Source organism: Gallus gallus, chromosome 4 (genome assembly GCF_016699485.2).
Source record: "Gallus gallus isolate bGalGal1 chromosome 4, bGalGal1.mat.broiler.GRCg7b, whole genome shotgun sequence".
Classification (NCBI taxonomy): domain Eukaryota; kingdom Metazoa; phylum Chordata; class Aves; order Galliformes; family Phasianidae; genus Gallus; species Gallus gallus.
In genome coordinates, this window is record NC_052535.1 from 51,084,870 (window position 1) to 51,098,684 (window position 13,815).

The 13,815-nt window shown below is 42.4% G+C and overlaps 1 protein-coding gene across 3 annotated transcripts in view; it reads right to left on the reverse strand.

Moving 5' to 3' along the window:
• Positions 1 to 13,815, reverse strand: part of CENPC (centromere protein C) — a 31,925-nt gene that overhangs the window by 458 nt on the left and 17,652 nt on the right. Inside the window, exons 16-18 of one of the 3 annotated variants that reach the window (NR_171270.2) lie at positions 13,344 to 13,434; positions 12,917 to 12,989; positions 9,651 to 9,768 (exon numbers count right to left, since the gene is read on the reverse strand). Coding sequence is in view for 1 of the 3 variants with exons in the window: in NM_001389296.2 (NP_001376225.2) it covers positions 12,917 to 12,989; positions 13,344 to 13,434 (164 nt within the window). In the remaining 2 variants the exon portion in view is untranslated. Of the gene's footprint in view, positions 1 to 4,018; positions 4,193 to 9,650; positions 9,769 to 12,916; positions 12,990 to 13,343; positions 13,435 to 13,815 lie in introns of all 3 variants that reach the window. The other 2 variants (XR_001463431.4, NM_001389296.2) reach the window with 2 other exon arrangements.

Sequence of the window (13,815 nt, forward strand, 5' to 3'; positions counted from 1 at the left end):
AAAAAGCCCATTAGTCTAATTCAATTTAACACGGTCTCTAACAAACATGTTCCTCCATACAAAGTTTGGAGCTGTCAAAGCTACACACAGTTTCAACGCTAACACTTCTTCCATGACCAGGATGTTTGCCATGTGCACTACGGGAATGTTCTCTCTCTCTACAGTATGTAATAGCTTTGACTGGGCAGGGTCAGCTTGACTGGCAGACCTGAGCATTGATTAACCATGTAGCTTTTGCTAATTGTGCACCCCGAAGTTTGAACATCCCAGCACCCATTGCTCTCAGTGTAATCTTTAACAGTCCAGAGGCTGGTGCACGATAAGGCACATGATATACCCACTCAGTACCATGCTCCTTGGCCCAGGTGTCTACAAGGTTGTTTCAGAAATGAGTCCCCTTGTCTGACTCAATTCTACCTGGGGTGCCATGTCACCACAAGACTTGGTTTTTCAAGCCAAACGTCACTTGATATAGAGAGTTCGCAATCAGACCGTAATCCAGAGTACACATTCTCTGGAAGTCCATAACGCCTAAGGAAGCTCATGGAAACTTTTTGCTAGTTGGTGTGGATAGACCAGTTATTCTGTTGATCACATGCATAAGGATCTGATGATGTCTATTCTGCCATGTTATTCCTAAGAACTGGATCTTCCATGCAGGTCCCTTGACCTTCCTCTGTTTTATGGCAAAACTGGCTTCCAGAAGGATGTGGATTACTTTCTTCCCTTTCTCAAAAACTTCCTCTGCTATTCAACCCACGTGAGGATACATGATGATCAGTGTATTGCAGGCATTCAGGAGCCTCCCCCTTTTCCAAGGCAGTCTGGATCAGCCTATGGTAAATGGCAGGGCTGTGCTTCCTCCTCTGGGTTAGTTGATTCCAGGTGTACTGGATGCTCCTCCAAGTGAAAGCCAACTGTGGCTCGCACTCTGCTGCCAGAGGTACTGAAAAAAACACACTGGCAATATGAGCAATGGTGTACAGCCAGTGATCCTGAAAGGCCACACACAGCTCGCAGCTTACTCAGTCCGGGTTCCTCTTCAGACACCACAGAAATCACAAGAAAAGAATTCTAGATCAGAAAAGTCAGGCAGCAACAGAGTGTGAAAGGGCATATGACCCCATGTCAGCCAAATACCACCCGTAGTGAAGCGTGCTGCCTCCCTTTTGCTTAGGGCAGGGACATTACTAAGACTCTAGTCTAGTTTGCCCCTCTGATCATTATCCTTTACTGATAGTTCAGGCTTGCAGCAATGAAGTCACTGAAAGAAGCCTGAGGGCAATCAAAAAGGACTTCATGGGACTGGGGCAGTTAATGGACAGTGCAGGAGTACAGGTGGTGTTTTCCTCTATCCCTTCATGTGGCAGCAAGGGATAGTGAGAGGAGCAGGAAAATCCATGTGATAAATACATGGTTAAGAAGCAGGTGCCACCATAGGAATTTTTGACCATGGGGCAAGTTATTCTGTGCCAGCCTGATGGCTGCTGATGAGGTCCACTTGGGTAAAAGGGGTGAAAAGAATTCTGGCCCAGGAGCTGCCAGAGCTCATTGAAAGAGCTTTAAACTAGGTTTGAAGAGGGAGGGAGACGATAGCAAGCCTGCCCATGACACAGGATATCACAGCCAAGTTAAAAGGACAAGGTGATACAATGATGAAGGGAACAGGAAGACTGAAGGTAAACACTGCAGAGGAATTAAGGAGTTATCCTCGAAGAAGGTCACAAGACCAGGTGCTCAGCTGAAGTGCCTCTACGCCAACATACACAGATTGGGAAACAAACCAGAGTTGGAAGCCACTGTGCTACTGGAAAACCACAATGCCATTGCCATCACAAATCTGGTGGCATGATTCCCATGACCGGAACGTGGCTGTTGATGGTTACAAGCTGTTCAGAACAAGGACAGGCAAGGAAGAAGAGGAGGTGGCATCAGCCTCTGCATCAAGGAAGGAATATAACGTGAAGATCATGTCCCTGAAGAATGGCCATGAGCAAGTCAAAAGCCTACGAGTGAGAATTAGAGACTGAGGCAACAAAGGGAGCCTTGTGGTTGGGGTCTACTACAGGCCACCGGATCAAGTGGAGCCTGTTGATAAAACCTTCCTCCAGCTACAGGAGGGTTCACATTCACAGGCTTTCATCTTGTTGGGGAGCTTCAACCACCCAGATATCTGCCGGAAAAGTAGCATAGCAAGCTAAAGGTGATCCAGGGGGCTCCTGGAATGTATTGAGGATAACTTCATGAGATAGGTAATAGTCCCACCAGGAGGGAAAACGGTGCTGGACCTCTTGCACATCAGTGTGAGTGAACTGATTGATGACATGAGGACAGGAGGCTGCTGGGCCATACTGACCATACAATTGTGGAGTTCGCACTCTTGAGGGATATCAGACAGACAAAAAGTAAAATCAAGAAGCTTAATTTTAGGAAAGCCAAATTTCAACTCTTCAGGGAGTTACTCAACAAAACCCCTTGGGAATCGGCCCTCAAGGACAAGGGAGCACAGCAGAGCTGGCAGATCTTTAAGAAAGCTTTCCTTTGGGCACAAGAGCTCTCTATCCCCAGGTGGAGGAAGTCAGGAAAGAAAGGCAAGAAGCCAGCATGGCTGAACCAGGACCTGTTGGTCAAACTGCAGAGCAAGAAGAAAATGCACAGGCAGTAGAAGCAGTGACAGGTACCATGGGAAGAGTATAAGGCAGCTGCTAGGCTGTGTAGGAATGGGGTCAGGAAAGCCAAGGTCCAACTGGAACTGGACTTGATAAGGGGCAGAAAGAAGGGTATGAAAGACTTCTATAAGGTACATCAACCAGAAAAGGAAAGTCCAAGACAGCATATCACCCCTTAATGATCAATACACTTAGACTAGTAACAGACAAGGAGAAGTCTGAGGTACTCAATATTTTTGCCTCAGTCTTCACTAGTGGTTGTTCTACATGCAACCCTCTAGTAGATAGTTCAAAAAACAGAAACTGAGGCAGCAATGCCCCTCCTGCTGTAAGTGATGATCAGGTTCACAACCACCTGAGGAACCTGAACATCCATAAGTCTATGGGTCCTGATGAGATGCATCCCAGAGTCCCTAGGGAACTGTCTGACATGGTTGCCAAGCCACTCTCAATGATATTTGAAAAGTCATGGCAGTCAGGTCAAGTCTCTGGTTACTAGAAAAAAGATATAGCACTAATTTTTAAGAACAGTGGAAAGGATGACCCAGGGAACTACCAAGCTGTCAGCCTCGCCTCTGTGCTGGAGAAGATCATGATGCAGATCCTCCTGGAAGCTGTGCTAAGGCACAAGAAAAAGAGGGAAGTGATATGGGAGAACAGGTATGGCTTCACCCAAGGGCAGGTCCTGCCTAACCAACCCTGTTGCTTTTTATGATGGCTTAACTGCATCAGTTGACAAGGGAAGAGACACTGATGTCATCTATTTGGACTTCAGTAAGGCCTTTGACATGGTCCCTCATAACATTCTTCCCAGTTCAATGAACAAGGAACTGGTTGCAATATCGTACTCAGAGAGTGGAGCTCAGTGGTTCAATGACCAGATGGAGATCAGTGATGCGTGGTGTTCCTCGGGGGTCAGTATTTGTATATCTTCATCAGTGACACTGACAGTGGAGTTGAGTGCACCCTCAAAGTCTGCGGATGACACCAACCTGCGTAGAGTGGTTGATGTGCCCAAAGGGACAGGATGCCATCCAGAGAGACCTACACAGGCTTGAACAGTGGGCCCAGATGAACCTTAAGAAGTTCAACAAATCTAAGCGCAAGGTCTTGCACCTGGGTGTGGCAACCCCTGCTATCAGTACAATCTGGGGGTTGGAAGGATAGAGCACAGCCCTGCTGAAAAAAAAACTGGTGGTACTGGTGCACTGGAAGCTGAACAAACACAAGCCACTAGTGTGCCCTCAGCCCAGAGAGCCAACCGTACCCAGGGCTGCATCAAAAGAAGCAGGGCCAGCAGGTCAAGGGAAGTAATCCTGCCCTTCTACTCTGAGCTGGTGAGACCTCACCTGGAGTACTGTGTCCAGATGTGCAGTCCTCAATACATGGACCTGTTGAAGCACTTCCCGAGGAGGACCACAAAAATGACCCAAGGGACGGAACACCTCTCCTACGAAGACAGGCTGAGAGAAGAGAAGGCTTCGAGGTGACCTGATAGCAGCCTTTCAATACCTAAAGTGGGGCTATAAAAAAAGAAGGGGACAGATTCTTTAGTAGGGTCTGCTGTGACAGGACAAGGACAAACTGTTTCAAACTAAAGGAGGAAATAGAGGTAGTGGATGCCTGAAGACATTCAAGGTCAGGCTGGACAGGGTTCTAAGCACTGGATGTAGCTGTAGGCACCCCTGTTCATTGCAGGGAAGTTGGACTAGATGACCTTTAAGGGATCCTTCCAACTCAAACAATTCTATGATTCTATGATATTTGTGCACATGCAAATCCACAGCAGGGGGCACAAACTCCCATGCTAGACCTCTGTGCCAAACAGCATTCCCACAGGCAACAGGAATGAAGATGTAAGAGCAGGTGAATGCCTGGTCTAGGCTGCCAATACAAAAATCAGGACATGGCGTGGTGCCTAAGTGATGGCAGAGCCACAGAAAAATTGTGCCAAGGCAAAAGATATCACCAGCATGCTGAATTAGTGCTACAAGAGGTGCAGAAAGCACACGTTGATGCTCTGTGTTATGTTTGGCCAGGTGAAATGGCACTGAAAAGGATTCTTTTAGCAATGCAGAGCCAGCCTCATGCTTGAGGGATATGGCTGAAGGACAACCATGTGTGCCTGGAGAGGTGTCAGTTCTGCTTCCGCAGTCTGAAAAAAGGCAGATGACAATGATAAACACCTTGCCAGCAGTGTCCTAAGCCAACCTTCTTGGGATTAAAACTATGAAGTCTTTAAGAGGACAGAGGCCAAAGGAAGCATTGCATCACTTCTCTCAGCACAAGAACTGGGAGCGTTGCCAGGCCTTGTACAAAGCTTGAAGGAGAGGAGGCAAAGGAACACCTCTGAAATAATTCAAATACCTGGAACTGAATTAGAAAAAGCAATAGTCACTGCAAACAGCACTAACGAAAAAAAAAGAGGCCTTTGAAGAGGGCACTGGGATATTCCCCCTCCCCCAAATTACTTTAGGCTGCAAAACAAAAAATGTAGGAAGAGAATATTCTAACTCGATACAAGAGTTGAGAGAATTGAAATGGTGGCAAGCAAACGCCTCCTTACACAGCCACTACAAGGGGCAAAAGGAGACACAAAGACATACCTTGGACAGATAAGGCAGGGTTTGCTTGCTGCTTGCATAGCAGGATACAGTGCATCACACCGGTAGCACGTGTGTATAGATTTCCACAAAGAAAAGGAAGTTGTGATCAACTCTTTTGTAATGTATGTAATACTTTTCAGTATTACAGTTTCAGGAATAATTTGAGATCGAGAAAAGTCAAGAGAAGAACCTGGACACTTAAGCAAATTTTTAGACCATGCATATATTCGATAAATTAAAAAATCTATTTGTACTTTATCTGCACACATAGTTGTACGGAAATGGCCAAGGACAGGTGGAAGATATTGGGGCGCACACCTCATTTGCAACTCTTAGCATCTTGCCAGAGAGTTGAGCTTTGCAGCAAAACAAATGCAAGCTTAAAAAACCCTTCAGAAGAATAGCTAAATTATTTTCAGTAAAAACAGTATTACTATAAGCAATAAGCCCCTTTTCCTCTTTTTTTCCCCCCCCATCGAGAAACACAAGTATGTCATGCAATGTGGCAGCGTGGGTGTTGGATGTAAGCAACAGAAGCCATTTCATGACAAGGTAATGACTTCTGTGAACTTAAGTGCTCTTAGCAACCAAACAAAATGAAGCTGTTCTAAATTCTGATGAGATAATCCACTCAAAGTAATTTGTTTGGAAAGGTTAAATAGGATGCTAAGATGGGACTCGGTACACTACTGAACAAAGGCAAAAAAAGCAAATGTTTAAGTACTGCTTTTTCTTCAAAACATATTGAGGCTTTTTTTGCTAGCTAGAATTCTGCTCAAGTCAGGCAGCCGTGTTCAAATTCCTGCACCAACTTCTGCACTGTGAGTTTCCTTAAGAGTGCACAGTAAAGCTGAGTTGCTTAAGAGGCAAACGTGTGCTTCTAATATGAAGAAAATCAACCATAATGAAGTCAGAGAGCATTTGCTGGATGCAGAAAGGCCTCTGCAATTATCACTTAATTGTCCTTCATGGGCCAATACTGGGAGTCTCATACTTTCCCCTTAAGGTTGATCCCTCCTTCAGCACTTCTTCTTAACCGGCTACTTAATTAGTCTTCCTTCCTGGACTTAATTGTAAATTTGTTTTGATTAATTAGCCTCAGAGCTGACTTGGCGCTTACTGAAATACAGGAATAGTGCTTAGTTTCTTCAGCTTATAGCCTACTGCACCCTATGGGAGCCCCTGCTTTGTCAGCATTAAAATTTCAAGTTCAGATTGTGGAAAAACTTTTTCATAATTAGCTTTCCTTCCTTGTAATTACCCCCTCTGTAATACAACACAAAAGTGGTGATAACATAAAGAAAGGATAAGATTTAATAAGTTCACGTCTCTTGTCCAGAGGATTCTATTTCATGTTCACTAGCTGAATCTTCCAATTCTAGTCAAGCTAAATTGCAAGCGATCACAGCACTGACCAAAGCCCAAACCAGAAGAGTAAGCTGCCAGCACAGACAACCGTGCTCTGATGGCACCAACATCAGAAAGGTTTCCTTCCCCTTCCGAAAAGTCATGTTCTGCTACTGAACTTCATGTCACTGAACTTCAAGGAAAACCCTTCATGCAACCCTAGGTAAGCCAGTCTGCAACAACTTTGGACACTAGGACACTTACTTGAGAAGCAGTGCAGCTCTTCATTATGTTCACACCTCTCATACTATTCCTCTCCCTCTTTACAGCATGTTGATTCCAGAAGACACCCACATGGTGATACCGTATCTCTGATATCTTGATCCATTCTCACTTTAGCTAGTGATGCTGGAAGCTCAGGAAAAGGCAATTTCCACACCACAAGCATGCAAAAACATTATGAGGTAAGTGATGTGCATCATCAGCTATCCTACTCTAATGGTTTATTATTTATTTGAAGTTTTGGCAATTCAAAGTGTTTGGGGGAACAAAAGGAAGAGTGCTGCAGGAGCAGCCTCTGAGAGAGGAATGAGAAAGCTGTGAGACAAACAGGTCTGCAATCAGTGCAGGAGCAGCAGGCAAATCCTGAAGGAAGCCACTGCCCATGGAGAGTTCCTGCAGGTGCAGGCCTTGGGCTGGAGCTGCAGTCCATGAAGAGGAGCCCAAGATGGAGCATGTGGTCCATCAGGAACTTTGGTCCTTGGGGATCCTTGCTGGAGCAGTCCTTTTCTGAAGGACTGCACCCTGTGGTATGGTTCCCCGCTGGACAACAGGGGGGGGTGCAAGGAGGATGGAGCAGAAGAGACAAAGTATTATGGACTCTACTGTGTTGCTCAAAGAAGAGTGAAGGAGGAGTTGGGAGCAAAGCTCACCTTTCTGGGGAGAAGGAAAAAGGTGCTTTTAGTTTTAACTCTCACTGTCCTACCCTTATTTTTGACTTGTAGTAAATTAACCTTCCCAAGTTAAGTCTGTTTGGGCTACGATGGAAATCGGTGAGCAATCCCCCTGTCCTTATCTCAAGCCAGGAGCTTCTTCATCTTTATTTGTCCTTCTGCCCTGCTGAGGGAGAGGAGTGAGAGAGCGTGGCTGGCTGCTGGCCAAGGTCAACCCACTGCACCTACTCATTTTATAAACTTCCTACACAGCCATCAAGAGCACTGCAATTCTTCAGTTTCCAAATTTAGAAGTCCTTACCTATCAAACTGCAAAGAGAAGTGTAAAATCTTACTTATCTTTTTCTGTGAACACTTAGATTTGCATCTCAATTCAACAGACTGAGAAAATAAACACTTGGCTTCCTTCAGCTCATTTCATTTATTGCTTGTCTTGTGCTCTAAACAAGAAAAGACTACAGAAATGCAAAGCAAATGGAGTTTTACAGTCTTTTGTGTGTCTTTGCTTGGGCACAGCAGCTTAAATGAAGGCAAAAAGAAAAAAGAACACAGGCTTTGTTGGCGGGCTCAAGAACACTGAGCAACTCATAAAACATATTCATTCCCTAATGCCCAGCAGTCAACTGTTTTGACTGGTGTCAACTATTTGTTTGCATCTTCAAACTGGACCATAGAAATTAGTTTGGTTGTGAATTTGAAAGGAAGGTTTTCCTATATGGCTGGAGAAATGCATCACTGAGAGCTCTTCTGACTCAGCCTGTGAGCACCCATATAAAGCGATAGCATATTAAGGTGTTCACTTGCAGCCATCAACGCCATGAAAGAGCCATGTTCCACACACTGCAGATGGATGTATTCTCTAGTCAGTCACTGCTTAAATGCTGTATTACAGCACACATCATGTAGCAGGAGAAGTGCAAAAAACATTCCTTCACACTGAAAAACCTTTTTAGCTATTACAAAAATGAGGAAATCGCTCTTTAGTTTACATTGTATTCCTCAGATGTTAATTTAATTACAGATAACCAATTCAGGTGCATGCTTGAAAAATAGAAGGAATTGTATATGTACTTCAAAAGTTTGTTTTGTCGGTGCTGTTTATTTCTCTGTAATTACTCAGCTCAGATTTTCCTATTTTGTGTTTATTAATATAGATGTGTATGCACACACACCTGACAGTTTTGCAACCGTTCTCCTGCATCCTCCTTTAAATTACAAAGAAAAGCTCAGTTCATTAAGACAAAGTTTTACAACAAAATGAAACCCCAAAAACTTTGGATTTTTCAAAAGAACCTAATAACCACTACGTCCTTTTTCTCAAAGGAAGCCAAAGCCTTGAAAAATCTGGCTTTTCCATTGTGGAGAGTCACTGCCAATTAAGCTCCTTAACATGTGTTTCTAGTTGCTATCAAAACACTCACCACAGGACACATTTACCATCTAACATTAAGTTCTAGCTCTCTCAACTACTGCTGACTGAAAGTAATGAGTTAACTAAACCAGATTTCCTCAAAGAACAGTGGATGTACCCAAGTAGCAGCAGAGGCATGGTGACCATCCCAACTTGAGTTCTCAGCACATAACGTCAGCTAACAATTTGAGCATAACAAAGCAATTACAAACCTGGCTCAGATTCCTACTACTGTTAGAGATATTTTCTGTATTCTACTATAAATAAAAAGTTGTGCTTATCTGAACTGAATATATAAACCACCGAAGTCTAGGAAATAATTTAAGCACTGTTTTAAAAGCTGTAACGTGGAAATAACATTAGAGAGACCCTAAAAATATATTTAAGCTACAGCCCACATCATGTTCTCTGTGGGCTATTTCCTTAGCATTTTACCCAGTCCAGACTTCGCCACACATCTGTTTGAAACCACCACAGGAGTCTATGGAAACTGGATTACGAAACAAAGTAGAAAATACACCAGTTAAAAGAATCACTTATTGGCAGGAAGAAAAATGCCAACTTCTCAGATTTCAGACTTTTTTTCTGTGTTAATTTCTTTGCAATATCTCTTTCAATAAAGGAAAAATGTGAACTACCAAAGGTTACCAGTAGTCTGACATACACAGCAATGTAGGAAGCAGGAGCCACAGCAAGACCAAGCAGAGGTGAAACATCAACTTTTTCCTTCCAATGACCAGTTCTCATTTGTCACACTGCACAACTCTGCACCCACAGGAGCCCTGGAACGCAAACAGAACTTTGCAACTCAAGCTGTAGATTCTCCTGCATTTCCATGCACGACAAGACTACAAGTGTCAAGTTAAAACAAAAAATGCAGTCCAGACAAAGGGTAAGCAAGCTAGCTCAAATCAGCTCCTGCTGTGCACTACTATTTTTAAAAACAATGGCGTGTCTGCAACTAGTTCAACTCGCATGCTAACAGAATGAACTTTGCAAGGTTCAGTGCCAAATTCTAATGTTAAATGGAAACTGACAACAGAATTCAAGTGAATTTATCTGCATCTGTAACAAACTCTTCTTCCTCCCCTATTCACAAAAGCCAAACCCTACTGAGTATACACACCAGTCAAGGACAAACAACTGTGCTTGAAGCACCATCTAGTGGCAAATAGTGGAATTGTTTCTATAGATAGAGGGCAAGATTACGAACTTTGTTGTACTTTGTAAAAAAGTAGGTTTCCATTTTCTCTTTCCTTTCCAAAATAAGATATTTTTTCCTTTAACTATAGAACATTGGAGCCACTGAAACTACTTTATGAAATCATGCTCTGTTTTCACTGCAGACCGAAAGACGCTTCTTAATCAACTGTTGCAGCAAAATACATGTTACATCACTACTGCTTAGAATTTAAACTAACACTGTGTAGGAAAAGGAATGATGAAATGAATAACTGATTAGGGCAAGTACTTTTTCCAACTGCAAACTGCAAGCAACATCCTTGACAGAACTGATTTTACTACTCAAACAAAAACCACTTGGAGATGCTGCTCAACAGTGGAAATGTTTTCTGCATGCTACGTTGAACATTTAACACAAGAAATCAACTAGCTAGGAGGCAACCAAACCATCTAGCCTAAAAAGTTACTTACTTTTCCAAACCGAGTACTCTGTTGACACTCTCAGTCACAGTTAAGAAGAACAAACAGGCATTTGTGGCATTCTGATGCTGAACTTGCACTTGAACATCTGCCACTTCTCAGTCCCTGGCAAGAACCCATCTGCACGTATAACTTCTGCTTAAAACATCCAGGATGGATTCTCATCACTTACTCAAGAAACAAAGCAAATCTGCTCAAAACCTTGCTGCCAAGTTGAGAGAAGACAACAGCAAGGCAATGCTTCACCTCCATCTGAACCTACCAACCTAAATACTCCTGCAAAGCGGCAAGCTGACTTGAGTTCTGTGACAACACGCACCCACATTTTCCTTTAAGGCCATCCATACACATTCACCAACACCTTCACAGGATATCCTTCTGCAACCCAACTGTAGCAGGCAGATGCTCTGGAAATTCTATTCTGCATTCTCTTCTTTCTTAACTCCCTGGTGGTCTTCAACACAATGTTTCTACTTTCCATTTTTCTACTTTCAGAATGATTTCAGCTGATGAGCAGTCAGGTTTAAACATCACCACATTTGTGCCCTGACTACTGGGAGACATGCTTAGGACAGGAGCAGAGGTTCTTTAGGTTTAATGCTAGCCTTCTACTGTTTTCCAAGTGGCAAACTTCCAGATCTCTGTGGGCCTGCCTAAAGAGTTTCAAGCCTTACAGAGAGCTTTATGGGTAGGATTCCCTCAAGCAGCGGAGAGGGCGTGTGTGCCCATTTGGTAGCTGATATGGCTCCAAAACAGAAGGGACGTTTTAATCTCACTAACCTTGAGGAGGCCAGCCAAGCCCAAAAATTAGAAAAGCTGCCAAAATCAAGTTGTTTTCAGCCACAACTGACTTTAAAAGGAAAAATAAACACCTTACTGTAAACCACTTATAAAATATGAGGTTGAGAGGAAAATAAGTTGCTTCTCTGCAAACTTAACTTTGACTGCAAATAGACAAGAGGATGAACTAAATGGTAATTGCCATACTCCTGTTTCCTCTACTCAGGAATTCAGTGAGACCTAGTCACTGAATGCAAAGATGCTGTCTAACTTCTAAGTATGTACAAAGTCAGCCTTTCTATACACTATCAGAAACAATACCTGAAAGAGAATGAAAAAAAGTCTATGCATAAAATTCACCCATCTAAAACATCTCTCACACAGAAATTGTAGCCTCAGTGTCTAAGCCTTTTCAGACACACAGTTTAGTTCTCACCTGTAAGGTTTTTTTTGTTTTTGTTTTATGGTAAGCACTAAAGCCAGTTCATCTTTCCTACTTTAACTGGTACTCTAGATTTAATACCAAGATCACGGTCATGGCCGCTTACTAGGTCAGTCCTTGTTCCTCAAATATTCAGCCCCTGAACAGTTTCCAATTCCAATTCAATTTTCTCCCTCTTCCTCTTCTAGAATTGCACTGACCACACTTAGAAAACACTCCACCAGAGCTACTGCTGCAGCCTATCCTCATGTTCAGCCAGAAAGAACCTTGAAGATCTTAGGAGACAAATGTTATGTATACCATCTGCTGTCTAGACCTGGCTTCTGGAGTATACAGTATAATTACAGTTTCCCCAAAGGTCATCATTATTATTTGTTAATCAAAACAAAAGAAGATATTAAAATATTTGGCAATGACTTATCACTGTTACACAAAATAAAGCTATCCACAACGCCCAGAGCTTTAATATAAAATATAGAACTAATACAAATTTTAGATACTAATCATACTCCTACTAGTCAGGGAAGAAACTGCTGCCATGAACATAGTAGAAGAGTGCTGGACCCCAGCACACAAGCATTCCAGCAGTGCATTTCCTAGACAACAATTACTGAAGTACAAACAGTATGGCTCTAAGCGCAAAGAGGGATTATTCTGAGATTTAGATCAGGCAGTCAGTAAGTCTAACAGATGTTAGCTGAGTTAGCTGACGACGTCAAAATTAATTTAAGTGCTAAGCATTTTGGGGAGATTAGGTATAAAAGTACACTTTGGAAAAATATGTTTTTCCCACTAGTTTTCAAGTATATCTTACTGTGGATGAGAAAAGTGCCCATCACAAAGCAAGGCCCTTCGCTGCATCACTGAAGTTTGAGAGTAAACTTCTGAGTAGGTTTTGTAGCTCTACGTTGATTTCATCAGCTCTGCCTTAGTTTGTAAAGTCAAGCTGGGCGCACTTAAACACACTTTGTATGCCAAAAAAAAATTCAAAAAATACAAGAGCTTGAAAAGTATTTCAACCAACTTCTTGGGAGAAAGTTCTTCACCTGTCATTTTTGAGTTGTGTGAAATGAAGAACACTTTCCTCATTCAGAAGATTACGTATGTTATATCCATTTCCTATAAATAAAAACAGAAAAGGTTTTCTTTAGAAGCCACCAGTAATTTTTGAAGTCCTGTTCAGACTTCAACAATTATATTTTTTATCTTGTATATTTTACCAGCTTTGAAGTTGTCTGTTGAATGAACCCTGAAGCCAACTCAGGTAAACAAGCAGTGTTTGTATCACTACATCTAGATTAGTTCATCAACCATGCCCATTGTGGGGTCACATTCCCTTCTTCCTAATAGGGTACTTCCCCATTCTCTACTCAAACTTAACTCTCACAACCATTCACCTCAGTATTCCTCCCTAACATAGTAATTTAGTCTAATCTGCTCCCAACAAGTTGGTTTTTAAAGACATGCACTTACCTGCTGGAACGTAGAAATAATCCCCTGAAGTCAGGTAATACGATGTCTTATGCAAGGTGGTAATAATCTGGCCACGGATAACATAGAAAGCCTTAATAGAAAGCCAAAAGATTCTAAGATCAGCAACATTTCCTTTGCAAAAATTTAAGAAAGTTATCCAAGAAAAAATACTGTTTTGTTCATAATTTGTAATGAAGTAGAATTATAAGCTGAGCTGCAACTCCTTTCCCCCCTTCATCGAAAATTAAGATGCACAACTTGAAAGGTGGCAGGGGGACAATTTTTATTTATTTAATACTTCTATCTTGCTTGAAATCCATTCAGTAAGCACATGTAGACATGCATGATTAATGTGAAAGAAATAAGAGTAATGTGCATGCAAATTACCTCTAGTAATTTCCTTTAGTTGTAACAGTTTCATTTCACAATTGTTACAATTTGTTTATATTTCCTATACATATATATATCTCCA